Below are 21,310 nucleotides of genomic sequence, written 5' to 3'. Positions count from 1 at the left end.
CTATACCTTACATATGCTTCCATCTTTTTCTTAACCAAACCCTCAATTTTTTTAGTCATCCAGCATTCCCTATACCTACCAGCCTTCCCTTTCACCCTGACAGGAATATACTTTCTCTGGATTCTTGTTATCTCATTTCTGAAGGCTTCCCATTTTCCAACCGTCCTTTTATCTGCGAATATCTGCCTCCAATCAGATTTCGAAAGTTCTTACCTAATACTGTCAAAATTGGCCTTTCTCCAATTTAGAACTTCAACTTTGGATCTGGTCTATCCTTTTCCATCACTATTCCTCCCCCTTTCTTTTGGGGATCTGGGGTGAAGGGTGCTGCACGCAGTGGTGCCCTGCAACTGCAGATTGTGGTGGTTCATGGACTCCCAGCCTAACTACCTGTTCTGTGGTGTTGTGGAGTCCATGAACCATGTATATATTGGGTGTGGGCGTTTGCTCCTCCTCTGCTTTTGGTTGCACTTCAGTCCCACACTCCTGATCTTCGGCACCCGGTACGGAGGGAGGGCAGGTCTGAAGACCTCCTCGTGGGTCTGCTCCTGGGCCTGGCCAAACTGGCCATAAACAGGTCCAGGCAGCGGGCTGTGGAGGGGGCCGTTAGGGCTGACTGCCTGCCCCTCTTCCACGGTTACGTCAGGGCCCGGGAGTCCTTGGAGAAGGAGCACGCGGTGTCCAACACCCTGGAGGAGTTCAGGGAGAGGTGGGCGCCGCAGGTAGGGATGTGCATTATTTCCCCCTCCAACTCTCTTTTGATTTAATCCCTGCCCTCCCCTTCACTGTTTGACCTCACAGCATTGCCTTTTGATGTGAAGGGCACTGCTTGTCACTGGCCACTCGGGTGTTTCCTTTCTTCCTGGCGGTGGAAACTGAATAAAGATTTGTGCACCTTGTGTCTTTCACTGTGTCTCACACCTGCACACAAACAACATGGGTGCTGGGTTAAAAATAAACACTACCGCAGTTAGGCCATAGTGTGGGGTTTGAAAAAAGGGAAAAAAACCTAGCTCTTTAATACAACATCCAGTTATGTGAGAGAGAATACATCTGGATATTAAAAAGCTGGGATTTTTAGTATATGTGACTTGGTTATAGTGGACAAAAAAAAAGTCCAGTTGTAAGAATACTTTTGAATATATAAATGACATGGGTAAAAGGACTCTTGTTGCACATCGACGTAGTGACACTACGTCTGAGCCAGGAGACCCAGGTTAAAGTCTCTCTTGCTCTGGAGTTGTGTAATAACATCTCTGAACAGGTTGATCTTTTATTAAAATCTGAGTTGCTCAATAGCGATGTTAACTTTGGAGTGAGTATGTTGAGAACTCCATTTCTTCAAAATATCCCAGGACTTCATAGCTAAGTAACTACTGGATGGATAACTCAAATTCAATTTACAATGTACATAATTGCCTTATGAACAAGAATTCAGCAACGGCTATTAGAACTAGTTTCGTCAGTAATGAGGGTTGGATTATTGAACCCTTTCTGCCTTCGCATCTTAAAGAAACAAAAGCTGGGTTATGAGGGCTGTTATGGCACAGCGGTAGCATCTTTACCTCTGAGCCAGGAGAGCCAGGTCCATGTCCCATCTACTAAGAGGTGTGTAATAACACTCTTGAACTGACAAGTCAAAAATATCAAGACAAGTCCACAGTTAAAATTTGAGCTAGGTTTTTCCACTACTGGGGAGTTTGGCATCGGGACAAAGAAAGAATCCAGAAGGGGAAGGTGACCTGGTGTTTGTGCAATAAAACCCTTAATCTCAGATCATCTTTCTTTGTCTAATCCAGCATATGGATATTGGTCTGTTCAATACCCAAAATGGGCACCATTCCCCAGTAGAAACTAAAGCAGATTAAACCATAAGACAGGAGCAGAAATTAGGCCATTCAGCCCATGCTGTCTGCTCCACCATTCAGTCATGGCCGATGACTTTCTCAACCCCATTCTCCTGCATTCTCCCTGTAACCCTTGATCCCCTTGATAATGAAGAAACCTATCCATATTATTCTTCAATATGCCCCATGACCTAGTCTCTACAGCTTTCTGTGGCAATGAGTTTCATTGATTCATCGCACTCTGCATGAAAAAGTTCCTCCTTTTTATCTCCATTCTAAAAGGTCTTCCCTTTTACTCTTAGACTGTGCCCTAGGCTCCTAGTCTATCCAACCAATGGAAACATCTTCCCAACATCCACTCTATCCAGGCCATTCAGTATTCTCTAAGTTTCAATTAGAATCCCTCCTCCTCCTTCTAAAACTCCATAGAGTATAGACCCAGAGTCCTCCAATGTTCCTCATGTTAAGCTTTTCATTCCTGGGACTGTTCTTGTGAACCTGCTTTGAACACACTCCAGGGGCCAGTACATCCCTCCTGAGACATGAGGCCCAAAACAATGCACAATACTCCAAATGTGGTCTGCCCAGAGCCTTATTGAGCCTCAGAAGCACATCCCTGCTTTTATATTCTCTCAAAATAAATGCCATCATTGCATTTGTCTTCCTAATTACTGACTCAACCTGTGTTTACCTTGAGAGAATCCTGGACTAGAACTCCCAAATCTCTTTGCACTTCAGACTTGGGAATTTTCTCCCCATTTAGAAAATAGTCCATGCCTCTATTCTTCCTCCAAATGGCATGACCTCACTTTCCCAGGTTGTACTCCATCTGCCACTATGTCCACACTCCTAAATTGGCCGGATCGTTTTGCAGCCTCCCTGCTGCCTCAATGCTACCTGTCCCTCTACCTATTCTTGCCAGAATGCCCTCAGTTCCTTTAACTAGATTGTTGGGACAACTTTTCTATACATTAACAATGAGCCTTGTGAAACACCACTTGTCACCGGCTGCTGCTCTGAGAACGACCCTTTTTATCCCATGCTCTACTTTCTGCACAGTTTTCTTTGCTTGCTTTGTGCAGCTTTATCTTTTTTTTTGCACTCTATCATTCCCTTTATAAAGTGCAGACTCTCATAAGACATTAACTGTTTTCTCAACCTGTGCTGCCACCTTCAATTAATCGTACACATGCTCCTAAGTTTGTTTTGACATTCATTTTCAGTACTGTACCATTTAGTTCTCTTCCTTGTTCTTCCCACTTCTCTGCATTTTGATAAACCAAAGTTTTGTATCATCCATAATTTTGAGACTGTGCCTTGCATAACTAGTAGATTTTTTAAAAAAAGCAGTGAGCCTAAAATTGTACTCTGGGAAGACCCCCTCTTTAAATTTTTTTCCTTTCTGACAAACTACTCTCCACTTCTGTTTCTTATCATGCTGCTTATGCCAAGGTTTCTAACTTTGCTTATAAAGCAAAGTTTTGTGGTACATTTCAAATATATCTGGGAATCCACCTGCATTTCATTCTTCAACTTGTTACCATACCAAAATTTCATGCAAATTGGGTAAACATAATTGACCCTTGACAAATCCATGTTGGAGTTTTGATAATTCTTTGTCCATGTACTGTTAACAATGTGCTGAATAATCATTTCTGAAAACATTCCCTTCACCATAATTAAACTGTCTTTTCAGTAGCTGATGGGCTTATTGACACCATTGTTCAGGCAGTACAAACATTTGCAATTCTTCAGCCTGTTAGCACCATGTCCCTAACTAAATAGGAAGATTATGACTGGTACCACCACAATTTTCCCCTCTATTCTTGGATGCATCATATCAGCCCTTTATGTGTAGCCTATTTATCCTGTTTAGACTTATTTTAGCCCACAGCATCCCGACTCCCTCTTCTTTCACTAAACCTTGGGCAATATCATCTTCAAGAGACTTAAAATATTTATTCCTTTACATTGTCTGTCTGTTGAAGATGGCCTGTACCCTCGGCATGATTGCTTCCACGTGGGTTCATGGATTAAATTTAAGAGGTAGGGCTACAGGCTCTGATGCTTGTATGCGCTAAAGCAGCAGTCTGGCGGCTCAGTGGTTAGCACCGCTGCCTTGCAGTGCCAGGAACCTGGATTCAATTCCACCCTCAAGGTGACTCTGCAAACTTCACACAGACACATTCTCCCTGTGTCAGGGGGAGTTTCCTAGGGATGATCCGGTTTCCTTCCACAGTCCAAAGATGTGTAGGTTTGGTGGATTAGTCATGCTAAATTGTCCATAGTGTCCAGGGATGTCTGGTTGAGATGATCTTTGGAAAGTCAGTGTGGAGTCATTTGGGCCAAATGAGCTGGATCCATATGGTAGGGATTCTACGGTGCTCAATTAGTTCTTCAGCTGTTTCTATGAACCAGTCCCCTTTAGGCCCACTCCATTTTCTAATTAACATTTTTCCAATTTTTTATCTATATTCAAATAAACTTTGGATTCATTTTGTGTTAGGGCAGTTTATCACTATCTTCCTCTGCACCCTCCATATTCAGCTGTTCTAAATAGTTTCATTCATTAGGGAGAAAGTAGAAACAAATAGTTATCCCAGCATCTTTTGTGCAACTACTGATGGCTGGCTCAGGCACATTCAGATATCAGAGCCTGCAGCCTGACCTATAAGTTCAATCCACAGCCCCCATGGAAGCACATTATGGCAAGGGCACAGAGCATATTCAACAGAACATAAAAGGAATAAGAACAAAAGATTATTATTTCGTATAACTGCTCAATGCCACACTCCCAAATGCAGCTGGATGTCTGCTAATGCTATTGGGAATTGGAATTTGTGACATTTGGAACTGTTTTGGAGATGAGATCAAAAACCTGAGCCAGTATCAAAAGGAACATAGCTGAGTTGAGGACAAGCCAACAAAGGCTGTGGCTTATGATGGCGCATTCATGAGCCTGTTGGCACACCCATGATGGGTGTTTGGAATAATATCATTTAATACTCCATGTTACTGTAGAGCAATATTATGAATTTACTGATCACCTCTGCTTTTTCAGTTTACTGAATAGTAGGTTGGCCAGTACAATAATTTACTGAAACAAACAACGGGCTCACACTTTCATTTCCTTCACATTAACACAAAGCTCACAAGCAGTACAGCACATTAATGTAATCTTTAAAATTAAGTAGGCTATCAAGTCAGATACTTAAGGTGTGATTTATATACATATGTTCTAACATTTATTTTACAGTTTAGATTTGAACTATTTGTTTTGGTCTGTGTGTAACAGTGACTTTAATGTTCAACTTGTTGGTATTTCTGGAGTGTTTTCTTTAATAGAAAGCCAGAACAAGAAACATTTCTAATGAGATTAGATTGTAGGTATTGGGAATGTTCTCCTTGGACAGAAGGTGACAGAGAGGGAATTTGATTGGGGTTTTCAAAATCATGAGCAGACTTAACAGTAGATTCAAGCAGGAACAGCTGCTCTCTAAAAGAAAAATAACAACAGGGAAGTGATGTTTAAACAAAGCTATGGTGCTGAGAAAGAATACTTTTCCACACAGTGAGGAGTTTGGATGTCTATTGCACCACCTGGAAATGTGGTGGAGGCAGGTTCAATTAAGGCATTCAAGGAGAACTTGGGATGATTATTTAGGTAGAAATGGTGTGCAGGGATAATGTAAGACTGACACTAGGTACAAGAACTGCTGCAGGTTCACGGTTTTACTTGAAGGATCCAGAAGTATTTGGGTAAAACCCTACATGCTTATTTAAAGTGAAGAGTTTAAGGTCAGTGTGTGACAAGAAAAAAAGGTTTTCAATCCCTCAAGACCAGGAGTAGAAAGAAACAGCAAAGTAAATCTATAGATGTGATAGAGAAAGGAATTTCCTGGTGTTTTAGTACTATAACTTGATAGAGTTGTGATAGGCAGGATTGCATTTTGTCACATTTCAATCTTTCAAAGCATATTCTGTAAATAGCTTGGTTTAATTCATTTTATCTTCACTTCAGTATGGTGGCAGTGGTTAGCACTGCTGCCTCACAGCACAGGGACCTGGATTAGATTCCACCCTCAAGTGTCTGTCTGTCTGTGTTGAGTTCCTCCTGGTGCTCAGATTTCCTCCCACAGTCCAAAGACGTGCAGGTTAGGTCGATTGGCCATGCTAAACTGCCCATAGTATCCAGGACAGTTGAGTGGATTAGCCATGGGGAAATGCAGGTAACAGGAATAGGGTAGGGAGTTGGCATTGGAAGGTGCATGTGGACTCAATGGTCTGCTTCCACACTGTAGGGATTCTACAATAACCAAACCTGCAGCATTATGTTGATTCTTTCCTGTGAAGGAGCACCTCATTTTAAAACAAAAAACATGAACTATGAAACAGCTGGGACCATAAGATTTGAATGTATTGTTATGAAACACTACCTTCTGATATGAAGGCCTTTCAAGGATAGGCATTAACAACAATTTTTTAAAAATGGGAACTGTACTTACCAATATGAACAGTACAATTCAAACCCTGTTTGAAAAAGACAAATGAGAAATTTCAGCCAAGAGCAAATGCAACACTGTTTAATGTAATTATAGGTCTGAGTTATACACTGAGTATTTATTGGTCTCTTTATACTTAAACAGGAAGTACATTTGCTACAGTATCCATATGATGTGCATTTGTGTCCTTTTGCTCACAGGATATATACAATACATTACAAACAATGGAGTAGAGCATTATTAATCCAGGTATGCATACTGAAAGCCAAACAAATTCAGTGACGAGTGGCTAGCTTTTGATACTAATGCTCACAGGAGACTGTTGGCTGGAACACTGGGAAATCCCCTTTCTTGCCTTTTGATCATGCTCACTAGCTCAGGAATACTGAACCTTGATTTAATACCTCCTGCTCAATCCTGTATTGGGGTGTCAGTTTTGACAGTGTCTAAGTATTGGACTACTGGTCAAATCAACAGCTTTCGGATCCACACATGGGAGAGCTATTCACCAAGCCTGAAACAGTAAGAAGAGAATTAAGGAAGTTAATTATGACGTTCAAGTCTAAATCTGAAACCTTCTTGACGAGCAGGTTTTAAGTGAGCTCAACAAAACACCATGTTCTAGGAATAGTGTTGCACAATAAATACAATATTAATCTTTGACTCACAAAGTGCAAGTGTTGGAAATTCCCCACATGTTGAAGTAGTGCTCTGGCATGACAATTTAAGGGAACAGTTGAAACTGAGGACTGCAGGTGTTGGAGATTAGAGTAGCGCTGGAAATGCACAGCAGGTCAAGCAGCATCCGAGGAGCAAGAAAATCGATGTTTCGGGCAGGAGCCCTTAATCAGGAATTCCTGCTTCTCGGATGCTGCCTGACCTGCTATGCATATCCAGTACCACTCTAATCTTGAATATAAGGGACCAACCTGCCTTGATCCCTTGCATCTGTAGCCAAATTGTAACAGGTCCACGGCAGATGCCATCTCTCTGGAACATCTGGAAAGCGAGGATATCTACATCAGGCTCCTACTTATTGACTATCAGCTGCACCTTCAACGCTATAATTCCAACCAAACTAAATCTCAAATTTATCCTCTGGATCCTCTACTTCCTGACCCATAGACCGCAATCAGGGAGATGAGGCAACAACCCCTCCATGGTAATCCTCAACATCTGCACCCTACAAGGCCATGTACTCAACCCCTTACTATACTGCTTATACACAATTATGTAGCCAAATTTCATCCTAACTCCATCTACAAGTTTGCTGACGATACCATAATGTCAGCCAAGTCTCAAACAATAACGAGACATAATACAGGAGAGACACACAGAGTGCTTGGTGGTGTGGTGTAAAAATAACAATTTCTCCCACAATGTCAGCAAAGGAGGTCATTTCCTTCAAGAAATACAGTGGAAGGCATATCCTTGTCCACAATGGTGCTGAGAAAGAGATTATCAAGAGCGACAAGTTCCTAGAAGTGAAGACTGCCAATCTTTCCCAGTGCCCTCACATTTTTGCCATGGTCAAGAAAACACAACAACACCTCAAGAGGATAAGGGAATTCAGCACATCTGTAAAGACACATGCCAGTTTTGTTTTTAATATAGGTGCACAACAGAAAGAATTCTATCCGATATATCGCTGCTTGGGCGATATTACTGTGCTCAGGACCGTAAGAAACTACAGAGTTGTGAACACAGCTCAATCCATCACACAAGCCAACCTTCCATCCATTGACCCCATCCATACCTCTTGCTACATTGGGAAGGCAACCAACTTCAAAGATCCCTCCGACCCTGGTTATAATCTTTTTCCAACTTCTACCATTCGGCAGAAGATGTAAAAACTTAAAAACGTATACCAACAGATCCAAGAACAGCTTCTTCCCTGCTGTTAGACTTCTGAATGGACCTCAAATTTTAAATTTAAATGTTGATCTCTCTCTTTGTGCGCCTTCTCTGCAGCTGGACTTTGATCATTCCATATCAAGTGCATTAGGGTAACACAGAGTGAGAATACAATGTTTACACTGCCCACAGAACAAAAAACTTTTCACTGTATATAGGTACGAGACAATAAATCAACTGTTCAAATCATCACTCAACCATGATTCTCACTTACTGGTAATTAATAAAAAATGGCTTTTGAAAAAAAAATTAACTTGATACTTATTACAATTAAATCATTTCTAGATCCAACCAGGAAAAAGTACATCAAGCCTACATGTCCCGATAATACTTGGTATGTTGTTTGCTGTTGAGACAATTTGTACAGGAACTATTGTTGAAGAGTACGTGACATCCACTTCCCGCTCTAAGGGCAGCACCAGTGTGAAAGGAAGGGGCAAGAATGCAATCCTTTCCAAATTATACCTTCGCTGTCAAGATAATTAAAATATATCAACTATGAGCATGTTTGTCCTCCTCATACCTAGCAAGTATCTTTTATCATACATAGCTGTTTTGCAGACCCTGATGCCAGGGAAGAACAGCCAAAATTTTGGCCAAAGGATTTCAACAGGTCTAAAGAAGTCCAACAGAGAAAAATAAGGTACTGATTTCTCTGACAATGTCAAACCAGGCAAGATTAATACGATATTGTCATGGAACAGAAATCCTGGTGGTTCGGTCCCTTTTGCCCCATGCATAAATTAAACAAGACGACAACATTTGTTAGCAGAATATTGTGCTGGTGGAAGTGGAGCCCACAGTGCCAGTTTCCTAAATATGAAAATGCCATTTTTCCTTCAGGAATGTTGTGACTCTACTCAACAGGAGTAACTCAAATTTCAGGTCTCTTTTCTCCTATTCCTGCTCCATTGGAAATTTATACTTGCTCTCAACTGCCATGTGCAATCACATAAGATTACCAAGCAACGTAGCAAAATATTTTTTTTATTTTCTGTCATGTTTTCTTGCTGAAATTTTACTTAATTAAAATGTTGACACAACTGGAAGAGAGTCAGTAACACCTGTTATTCTTCACACCTCCTACTGGTGGGGCAGGAAGAAACCACCTAATCCCACTAACCATTTTCTTTTAAACTGTACCTCATTGTTCTGAGTAAGTTCCACTTCTACTTCTCGAAATCCAAAATGAAAACTAAGTTTCTGATATAACCACACCATCACTGCTTTCTTGACCCCTGCATAAATTACATCTCAACCCATTATAAGGACTTGGAGTAGGCCATTGTACCTTTTAAGCCTGACCTGCCATTCAACAAGATCATAGCTGATCAGCTCCAGACTTCATCTCCTCATTCATGGCAACCTATCCTCAACTCCCTGATATTTCAAAAGTCTATTTCCTCATTAAAGACAGAGATCTACCTTCCACAACTCTATGGGGTAGAGAATTCCAGGCATTATTACTCGCCTTGCAGCTCAGTGTTAAATGAATGAACACTTACTTGGTAAGCTTGCTCCCCAGTTTGAGATTCCCCCATCTTCTCAATATCTAGCCTGTCAAGCTCCCTCAGAATCTCATTTCAATAAGATGACCCCTCATCCTTCTAAACTCTAATGAGTAAAGGCCTAACCTTTTAACTAGAAGTGAATTCTGTCACTCCTGGGTATGAGCCTACAGACTTCGAACTGCTTAAAAATGCCAATACGTCCTTTCTTAAATACAGGATCAAAATTATACACAGTTCTCCAGGGATAATACAGGACCTGGTACAGCTGCGGCATAACTTCCTTAGCAAAAAAGGCCAAAAGTCCACATACATTTTTATTTACTTGCTGTACTTGCATTCTAAATTTGCCTCTCATGCACAAGAACATTCTGACCCCTCTCTGCTACACTTTTTCAAAAGTCTTTCTCCATTTAAATAATTGCCTGCCTTTTACTTCTTCCCATGGAAGTGCATGCTCTCTCAGTTTCCTACACTAAACTCCACATACCAACATTCTGCCCCACTCACTCGACCTATCGAGACCTCTTTGCAGACTTTTATGTTTTCATCAAAACATGCCTTCCCATTTCTTATCCATATTAAATAATCTCTTAGTAAAAACACAAGAGAATATTAATTGTTACTTGGAAAAGGCACCAGAGACAACAGTGACAGATACCATACTAACTTCTAGCTAGGATGCTATGTAACTTCAGGTTGATCCACAAGCAGAATTCACAAAGATTACTGACAATGATATATTTTAGGTATATAAGCAATTCAGGACATAGCACCCCAAAGGAGTCATGAACGTTATTTTTAGCCAAATCACTACGTACTATTTTCCACACAAATCTTTTTATGGCTCAAAATGCAAACTACCACCTGTATCCTCTGCTGTATCAAATTGTTTCTGTGAATTACAAATAATGCATACTGGAAATCTGAAACAAAAGCTGAAAAGGTCATTGGATTTTGAAATATTAATTCTGTTTTTCTCTGTACAGATACTGCTAAACCTGCTGAGTTTCTCCAGCACTGTTTTGTTTTATTGTTTTGTTTCATTGTTTCCGGCTGTGTTGTGTACACACAGGAAGCCCAATAAAACCACATTTCGTCTGTGATCATAAGTTATGACATCTCAACTGACCAACCACAAAGCAGTAAAAATGAAATCTACGTACACCTCAGACAAACAATGCCAAGGAGTCTCAGCAGCTGTAGAATGTACATCATCAGAATACTAGAACCTTGCTGAGATCAAGCATGGCACAAATTCAGCAAAAACATGACTAATCAGCACTTTTAATGCACTGAATCATCCAAAGGAATTACACAGGAGTATTATAACAAAGTATGACACGGAGGCACATGGAGATACTGGTTAGAATATTTACAATGCTTCCCAAGTTTGCAGATCTTTGAAAAATAGTGGATAGGGGCAAGATCTGGATGGATTTCCTGATCTTTTTATGAACAGGGAGAAGGAGGATATGACTGGGATATCCAAACTTAACAGGGCAACTTCAAATCAGTGTTGAATTCAAACAGATTCCATTTCTACTGTAGCAAGGAACTTAAGCTTTAATGAGGGAGTTTATTTATGAAGATGTAAAGGTTCATGAAATTGTCAAGCAATTAAGTCCCAGTACTATAACAACAGAAAAAAAACCTAACAGTCTGTCTGAGAGCTTTAAAAAGATATCTAGCATTTATAATAGTTGTTGATTGATATCACAAGAACTATCATTGTTGCATGATTAACATTTGGCTGCTTTCTACAAGCTACAATGACCACATCAGGGATTTCTATATAAACTGACAACTCAAAGAAGTCATTGAAGAATTAGATGTGTTTGATGTGAAGTTAATAAATAGTTGTTTTTATAAAGAGTTAACGAGAGGTGCTTTTAAAGTTTTGAATGGAAGGGGTAACTTTAGCAAAAGTTGAAACAGAAATCTCGACCTTTATTTAATCTCAAATGGTTCCCAAGGTCTGTCCATGGTGGCTATTAGCTCAGGAGAGTTAAAGAGCAAAAGCTATTCAGCTGCTTCATCAATTATTATCCCACTATCAAAAGGGCTAAAGTGATGATTATCACGAGAGTTTGCAGTGTTCAGCATCATTTGCAATTCCTCAGATACTGAAGCAGTCCATGTTCAAAAGCAACAAGACGTACGTGAACTTGATGGATAGGAGAAGCAATTCCACTTCAGAACATTCCAATGTCCTATTTCAATGACCACAGTTTCCCCTCCCACATGATCAATAATGCCCTCCAGCCCATCTCCGCCACTTCCCACACCTCCGCCCTTGAACGCCACCCCTCTAAACACAACAAGGATAGAACTCCCTCCCGATCTTCATCCATCCCATTAATCTCTGGACACAGTGCATTATCCTCTGCCATTTCCACCATCCACAATCAGATCCCACTAGAGATACATTTTCCTCCCCACCCCATCTGCATTCTACAGAGACCATTCCCTCAGTGATTCCCTCGTTAGGTCCATGCCTCCCCACCAACCCTTCACACCTGGCACCTTCCCTTGCCACCACAAGAGGTGTAAAACCTGCACCCACACCTCCTCCCTCACCTCTATCCAAGGCCCCAAAGGATCTTTTCACATCTGGCAGAGATTTTCTGGCACACCCACCTCATCTACTGTGTCCATTGCTCTTGATGTGGTCTCCTCTACATTGGAGAGACAGGACGCCAACTCATGGAGCGTTTCAGGGAACATCTCCGGGACAAACAACCCCACCACCCTGTGGCTGATCACTTCAACTCCTCCTCCCTGAGGATACTCCATCTGTAGCAAGTCCTGGGCCTCCTGCACTGTCAAATCCAAGCCACCTGACAACTGGAGGAAAAACGTTTCATCTTCCACCTTGGAACCCTTCAACCACAAGGCATCAACATCCCCAGTTTCCAATTCTCCCCTCCCTCCACCTCAACCCAGATCCAACCCTCCACTACCTTCTTCACCTGTCCTACATGTTCCTTTCCACCTATACTCTCCACCCTCCCCACAATTACCCCCCACCTACATCCACCCCTCACATTCCCAGCGACCTTCTCCCAGCCCCACCCTCCTATTTATCTCTCAGACCCCTACCTCCTCCACACCCTGAAGGAGGGCTTATGCCCAAAACATTGACTCTCCTGCTCCTTGGATGCTGCCTGACCTGCTGTGTTTTTCCAGCACCACACTTTTCATCCGTGATACAATATTCATATGACCAAGTTGACAGGCAGTGACCACTTCACAACAACATTTGGCATAGCATTATCACTGCCAAATCCTCCAATACCTCAGCCTGGGGACTTGAAATACTTTTCTTATAAGACCAGGTCAAAGACCGGGAGTTCTGCTGCAAGTATCTCACCTCTCCACTCCCCTATGCCTGTCCACCATCTCTAAGACATAGGTCAAGAGTGTGATGGAATACTCCCCATCTGCCTAGATGAGAGTGACTCAAATAACAAGAAGCTTCACAGTATCCACTTGACTGCTTAACAATCAACATCTTAAAACATCACCAATGAAGAGGGGCAGCCATCAAATGGTGACTGTTATCAATGGACATGATATGGAAGTGCCGGTGTTGGACTGAGGTGTACAAAGTTAAAAAAAATCACATCAGGTTCACCACCTGATGAAGGAGCAGCGCTCCAAAAGCTAGTGCTTCCAATTTAACCTGTTGGACTATAACCTGGTGTTGTGTGATTTTTAACTTTGTTACCAATGGAGGACATATACCACATCCTGACTGAGAACTACTTCACTGTGACTGGGCCAAACGTTTTGTAACTTTCTGCTGTGTCGAAAGCACTTAGAGCAGCTGATCTTCCAGGGCAATTAGGGATAGAAACAAGTACTAACCCAAAACTGACACTTCACATTAAAGTTTAAAAGGTACACTATCCCGATTAGTTTCGTTTTAAACCCGTCCCAGAATAAATCTCAAAAGGAAATGTAGTCAACTTGCCTGTTTCTTATACCTCAGCACGGTGCTCCTGTATTTTCATGACTATTAAATTATGTTTTCCCGCTGGAATATCAGATTAACCCCCCCCCCCCCGAGTGATAATAAATCCCCTCAATCTTACCGGCTGTGAACAGTCTCCCAGAATTTCCAACCTCCCAGGTCCAGCTCGACAGAGCAGAAATACAAAGGTGATGATGAATTCCCGGAGATCCATGCGACTGCTCCACACCTGCCCGACGACAAATTGGAAACTGACTTTCCAGAACTTTCCGGGGGAGGGCAATCAATATCTCAACAAGCCAGCAGGAGGGCCGGAGTGGAGATCCCCATCTCAGTCCCAGTCTCTCGGCCAACAGCGACAGCCGCTCCGCTTCCTGGAACAGCGAGGGCGAAGCCGCCCGTCAAAAGCAGACGCTGAGTCTGTTTCCGCACGTTTCATAAAAGGGAAGGTGGGGGGTTCCTGTGCTACACTAGGTGTGTCCCGAAACTCTCGCGTCAGGTAGATCTGAGTTCATTTCTCACCTACATCAGCTTTCGCTCAAAAGCTGCATGAATCCATGTGAGATTCTGTAAATATCCTTTTTTTAGAAATAGAACATTGGGGCACAGACTGCCTCACACAGGGCACCTCACACCTTCAATTCATTATCTGGGTCAACATAGCACCTATTGTTAAAGCTTACTTGAGAATGTAACCTTAAAAAAGGTTCTGGGATTTACATATAGAACATAGGACATGGAACATTACAGCACAGTACAGGCCCTTCAGCCTTCAATGTTGCGCCAACCTGTGAAATTAATCTGATGCCCATCTAACTTACACCATTCCATTATTATCCATATGTATGTCCAATGCCCATTTAAATGCCCTTAACGTCGGCAAGTCTACTACTGTTGCAGGCAGGCCGTTCCATACCCCTACTACTCTCTGAGTAAAGAAATTACCCCTAATATCTGTCCTAAATCTATCACCCCTCAATTTAAAGCTATGTCCCCTTGTGTTAGCCTTCACCATTCGATGAAAAAGGCTCTCCCTGTCCACCCTATCTAACCCTCTGATTATCTTATATGTCTCAATTAAGTCACCTCTCAACCTTTTTCTCTCCAACGAAAACAGCCTTGGTTCCCTCAGCTTTTCTTCATAAGACCTTCCTTCCATGACCAGGCAACATCTTAGTAAATCTCCTTTGAACCCTTTCCAAAGCTTCCACATCATTCCTATAATGCGGTGACCAGAACTGCATGCGATACTCCAGGTACAGCCTTACCAGTGTCTTGTTCAGCTGAAGCATGACCTCATGGCTCCGAAATTCAATCCCCCTACCAATAAACACCAACACACTGTATGTCTTCTTAACAACCCTATCAACCTGGGTGGCAACTTTCAGGGATTTATGCAACTGGACACTGAGATCTCTCTGTTCATCTACACTGCCTAGAACTTTACTATTAGCCCAGTAGTCTGCATTCCTGCTACTTCTTCCGAAGTGAACTACCTCACACATTTCTGCATTAAACTCCATTTGCCACTTCTCAGCCCAGCTCTACATCTTATCTATGTCCCACAATGTCCTTTGGCACTATCCACAACTTTGCCTACCTTAGTGTCATCTGCAAATTTACTAATCCATCCTTCTATGCCCACATCCAGATCATTTATAAAAATCACAAACATCAGTGGCCCCAAAACAGATCCCTGCGGCACACCACTGGTAACTGAGCTCCAGGATGAACATTTCCCATCAACCACCACCCGATATCTTCTTTCAGCTAGCCAACTTCTGATCCAAACCGCTAAATCACCTTCAATCCTGAAACTCCGTATTTTGTACAATAGCCTACCATGTGGAACCTTATCAAACACCTTACTGAAGTCCATTTACACCACATCAACCACTTTACCTTCATCCATCTGTTTTGTCACCTTCTTGAAGAACTCAATAAGGTTACAAATTTAAAAAGCACACAACACCAGGTTATAGTCCAACAGTTTTATTCGGAAGCACTAGCGTTTGGAGCATTGCTCCTTCATCAGGTGGTTGATGAAGGAGCAGCACTCTGAAAGCTAGTGTTTCCAAATAAACCTGTTGGATTATAACCTGGTGTTGTGTGATTTTTAATTTTGTACACCTCAGTCCAACACCAGCGTCTCCAAATCATCAATAAGGTTAGTGAGGCACGACCTACCCTTCACAAAACCGTGTTGACTTATCCCTAATCAAATTATTCCTTTCCAGATGATTATAAATCCTATTTCTTATTACCTTTTCCAACAATCAAAGTAAGGCTCACTGGCCTATAATTACCAGAGTTGCCCTGACTCCACTTCTTAAACAAGGGAACAGCATTTGCTATCCTCCAGTCTTCTGGCAATACTCCTGTTGACAATGACGACATAAAGATTGAAGCCAAAGGCTCTGCAATCTCCTCCCTGGCTTCCCAGAGAATCCAAGGATAAATTCCATCCAGCCCAGGGGTCTTATCTATTTTCAGATCTTCCAAAATTGCTAAAACGTCCTCTTTGTCAACCTCAATCCTGTCTAATCTTGTAGCCTGTATCTCCGTATTCTCACTATCATTGCCCTTTTCCAATGTGAATACTGATGTAAGGTATTCATTAAGTGCTTCCCCTATGTACTCAGATTCCACACATAACTTTCCACTACTATCTTTGATTGACCCTAACCTTACTCTAGTCATTTTTTTATTCCTGATGTACCTATAGAAGGCCTTCTTTCTATATGAAAGAACTCAAACCAACATGGTCATTCTAAAAGATGAGAGACGTAACAAACAATCCAGGTCCTTTCAATATATAATTTCAGTTACATCACACTGCAAACTTTTGCTATAAATTCTGTGTGTTACGGTCTAATACACCATATCACCTGATGAAAGGGCAACACTCTAAAAGCTAGTGCTTCCAAATAAACCTGCTGTTGTGTGATTTTTGACTTTATACAACTACACCAGAAGTATGTAATACATCTCACATCTCTGAACAGGTCAATTAGAAAGTGCCTGAAAGGGACAGTTATCATGATATAAATAAATTGCATTGATATAATTTACTTAAATCTCAATCAAGTTTCCAGCTCCTTCAGTACACGTTCTGAATTAACCATGTGGTATCAGTGTTTTTTGTGATAATTACCATTCTCAGCTCTTCCTCTTCACAAAGCTCTCATTCTTTTTCCCCAGAAAAATAGAAGGTATACTGAATGAAACACATTAGGTAGTTGCAAAACCTCTTACACAGATACAAGGATCATAAAATTTACTAGAGTCTAAGGGCTGTATTTTTATATTTTGGTCATATCAATTCTGTCGAGTTTCATGGAGAGGTTCTCTTGCTATCAATCCCAAATTTTCCTCATTAAGTATCTATCCAACCCCTACAATACCCCTCTCACCCGATGGTAGCTTGATTCTTCCACTCTCTGTAGCTGGAAGAACTCATCAGAATAGACATATTTAAACCCTGGCCAAACATCTGGTTAAACATTGGCATTTTGGAGTTAACTTTCACCAGCAATGTACTGGCACAGCAGTTCCTAACACACACTGCTCAAGGTGCCAGCTGCAGCTCTGACTTTGTCATTAGGAAACTAATTCAACTTGTTTGATCTTGCACAGATGACATTAGTTATTGTCGATGCATTTGTGAGTGCGCTGCTAGGAGATCTCACATAACTCACTCATTACTCTCTGGAAAGTGCCAGTCACATTGAATTTGAAAGGGGCTGTCACTTTCACAGCCACCAGGAGAGGATGGCCTCCTTTGCTTCCAGTCTCAATTCAGCAGTTGGCACTGTTCTCTTACAATATTGGAGGACATATGGACATTGTGCCTCACTGATCCTCAGGAAATGGATTAAAGGTAAAGGACTTTAGCACTCCTGAGGCCTCAAAGCATCCCAACAGGCCTTGCAGTTATGACCTCTGCTTCAGCTGGGTCCTCTATGGCAGCTTGATGTTGCTCCTGGTCTTAATCCACATCTGCCCCTCCTCCAATTGCCTTCATCTTCTTAGCAAGGCCACCACTGTGACCAGCTGTGGCTTTCGCTGGCAGAGACCTATGTTGGGAATAGAGAGATTCTTACCTTAAATGATTTGGATGTGAACATGGGAGGGATAGTTAGTAATTTTGCAGATGACACCAAAATTGGAGGTGCAGTGGACAGGAAGAAGGTTACATCAGATTACAACGGGATCTTGATGAGATGAGCCAATGGGCCGAGGAGTGGCAGATGAAGTTTAATTTAGATAAATGTGAGGTGCTGCATTTTGGAAAGGCAAATCTGGGCAGGACTTATACACTTTAATGGTAAGGAGTGTTGATGAACAAAGAGATATTGGAGTACAGGTTCTTGAAAATGGAATCTCAGGTAGATAGGATAGTGAAGAAGGTGTTTAGCATGCTCTCCTTTATTGGTCAGAGCACTGAGTATAGGAGTTTGGGAGGTCATGTTGCGGCTGTACAGGACATTGGTACAGGACTTTTGGAATATTGCGTGCAATTCTGGTCTCCTTCCTATAGGAAGGACGTTGTGAAATTTGTAAGGGTTCAGAAAAGATTTACAAGGATGTTGCCAGAGTTGGAGGATTTGAGCTATAGGGAGAGGCTGAATAGGCTGGGGCTGTTTTCCCTGGAGTGTTGGAGGCTGAGGGGTGACCTTATAGCGGTTTATAAAATCATGAGGGACATGGATAGGATAAATAGATGAGGCTGGGGTTGGGAGAATCCAGAACAAGAGGGCATAGGTTTAGGGTGAGAGGAGCAAGATATAAAAAGGACTTAAGAGGTAACGTTTTCACACAAAGGGTAGTGCACATATGGAATGAGCTGCCAGAGGAAGTGGTGGAGGCTGGTACAATTATAATGTTTAAAAGGCATCTGGATGGGTATGTGAATAGGAAGGGTTTAGAGGGAAATGGGCCAAGTGCTGGCAAATGGAACAAGATAAATTTAGGATATCTGGTCGGCATGGACAAGCTGGACCGAAGGGTCTGTTTCCGTGCTGTACATCTCTGTGACCTGGTGCTGACATTTTCATCATATATTCTTCTGTACAACTGGACACACAGTGAGGATCATTTATAGTGTTCTCAAGGCTCTGTGTTCTCAAGGGCTTATGCCCCGAAACGTCGATTCTCCTGCTCCTCGGATGCTGCCTGGCCTGCTGTGTTTTTCCAGCATCACATTTTTCAACTCTGGTCTCCAGCATCTGCAGTCCTTACTTTCTCCTTCTGTGTGATAACCGTTTACTGAAAGGTGCTTAGACACAAAGCTGCTGCAATGTCTGGGTGATCAATATAATAATTTATTGGGATTGTTCCATGTACAGTAAACTCTTCCTACCCTTGCCTTAGAGTCTATGTAGCACACAAGTGTTTTAACAATCCTCCAAACCTCATGATAAACTTCCAGAGATTTATACTTCACACTTTGTTGTTCTTAAATTGTATATGTGTTGGTCTTTTATGTTAGTGTATTAGTTGTTGTCATTATAGTCTTTTGTACCTTCGTTGTCCATGAATTAATTGTATAAAATGCTGGAGAAATTTAACAGGTCCAACAGCATCTGTGGACAAACAGGCAGAAAACTGGCTACCAGGATACATGAACACTAACTAGCCACAAAAAGACATGACCCTCTCTAACTAGTATCCTTACATACAAACGAAGGACGCCACTTTGACTGCGACAATACATCCATCCTAGGACAAGCTAAACAGAGACACTCACGAGAATTCCTAGAGGCCTGGCATTCAAACCGGAATTCCATCAATAAACACATCAATTTGGACCCCATTTACCCACCTCTGAGAAAAAGAAGCGGAAATGATATCACCCACCTTAAGAGACCAAGACACAGAGAAAGCAGCGCTTCACCGGAGGCTCACTGATGATGTTACCTAGTATGGTGATGAAACGTCTGAAAACAAATCTTCCAGCTCAGTGAGGAAACTTACAACCTGAAAATGGAACCTATCTGCAAATATAAATATGCAAATTCCCCATAGACTTATATGTGTGTGTGACTGAGGGAGAGAGAGAAAGTAGAGACTGAGAAAGTGTGTGTGCGGGTGTGATGGGGATCCTGGCACAGTAAGTTAAGCACAGTCTCTGGTTGCAGTCGAGGGCCTACTTGGGGCAGTATGCTCTGTTCTTTAGGGGTGAGGAACTGAATGGCAGATAATACATCATCTATTTTGCCCTTTTCTTTCCCTGTTGTGGGCTGGAATGAAAGAGAGGCAATATAGTAGGTGGCACAACTATTACTGTTACTGCAGGTAGGGAGGTGTTCACTGCAGTGAGTGAACAGGCAGTGCAGAGAGAGTGTAATGTTAGTAGTGTCACAATTTGGAGTGGATGAGGGTGAACGGGGACAAGATGCACGCACTGGTAAGAGTGATAGTGCACAAATTTTGGTAGGAGATGAATGCAGTAGCAGAGAGAGAGAGAGCAAATGTGATGTATTGCATGGAAATAGTGGCACTAACATTGTCAGCATGGAGAATATTGATCTTCTTCCTACAGGCTGGGAGCTCTTGAAGGTGGTTGAGACTGCTTCAACACCAATTGCAACCTCGGACCAGACTGGCATGGTCTGGTATCATGGCCTCCCCTGGGGAAAGAGGAAGTCCAAACCTCTATGTTACCCCATCCAGCTGGATTTCCAGCACCATGCCCACAATGAAGGGCGAAGCTTTGCCTGTTTGCCAGGTCTGAAGCAAATGTCAGGAGCTGTTCAGTGAAACTCCAGATTGACAGTGCATATCAGGTGCATGTATGGCGCCAGTGCTGGGCATGTTGGTCAATTTCAAGGTCTTTTGTGAGAGGTGAGTTGCTGTAAGAGTAGCATGTTGAAAGGTAAGGTGGAGATACCCCATGATTCTTCCCAGAAAGGCTCAAACAACATTTAATGTGAAAGGTAGAGTAAAATACAGGCAGGAAACTTGGCTGCTGCACTGGGTCATCTGTGGCAGCTTGATGCCCTTCCTTCATTTACCTTCATCTTCTTAGCAAGGCCACCACTGTGACCAGCATTTCACCTGTGGCTTCCGCTGACAGGCACCTATGTTGGGAACATAAAGAACAGGTTCTTACCTTAGTGCTTGGCTTCATGGTGAGAATCACCCCACCAAACTCGACCTGACAAGGCAAAAGTGAGTACTGCATTTACTGGAGATTAGAGCCAAGAGTGTGGCGCTGGTAAAGCATAGCCGGTCAGGCAGCATCTGAGGACCCGGAACATCGATGTTTCGGGCAAAAGCAGGGCTTTTCCAGCACCACACTCTTGGCTCCAAACTCAACCTGAGTCTCACCTGGCCAAAGTGTGGTAAGATTCTGCTTGAACCAAACCCATGTGTTCCATCTCTAGATACAGGCTATCTTTTAGGGGTGGCACAGTGGCTCAATGGTCAACACTGCTGCCTCACAGCACCAGGGACCCAGGTTTGATTCCAACCTCTGAGGACTGTGTGGAGCTTGCGCGTTCTCCCGTGTCTGTGTGGGTTTCCTCTGGGTGCTCTGGTTTCCTCCCAAAGTCCAAAGAT

The 21,310-nt window shown here is 42.3% G+C and overlaps 1 protein-coding gene across 2 annotated transcripts in view; it reads right to left on the bottom strand.

The window, feature by feature from the left end:
* Positions 1 to 20,784, bottom strand: part of LOC122559593 (interleukin-17 receptor A-like) — a 61,979-nt gene extending 41,195 nt beyond the window's left edge. Inside the window, exons 1-2 of one of the 2 annotated variants that reach the window (XM_043709347.1) lie at positions 20,764 to 20,784; positions 6,353 to 6,377 (exon numbers count right to left, since the gene is read on the bottom strand). In XM_043709347.1, the coding sequence (XP_043565282.1) occupies positions 6,353 to 6,377; positions 20,764 to 20,769 (31 nt within the window). In that variant the 5' untranslated portion in view covers positions 20,770 to 20,784. Of the gene's footprint in view, positions 1 to 6,352; positions 6,378 to 13,868; positions 14,198 to 20,763 lie in introns of those variants that run through there. The other variant, XM_043709346.1, reaches the window with a different exon arrangement.
* Positions 20,785 to 21,310: the final 526 nt, after the last annotated feature.

This window comes from Chiloscyllium plagiosum, chromosome 19 (genome assembly GCF_004010195.1).
Source record: "Chiloscyllium plagiosum isolate BGI_BamShark_2017 chromosome 19, ASM401019v2, whole genome shotgun sequence".
NCBI classification, from domain to species: domain Eukaryota; kingdom Metazoa; phylum Chordata; class Chondrichthyes; order Orectolobiformes; family Hemiscylliidae; genus Chiloscyllium; species Chiloscyllium plagiosum.
The sequence above is the reverse complement of the archived record's forward strand: the minus strand, read 5'-3'. Positions and strand labels throughout refer to the sequence as shown.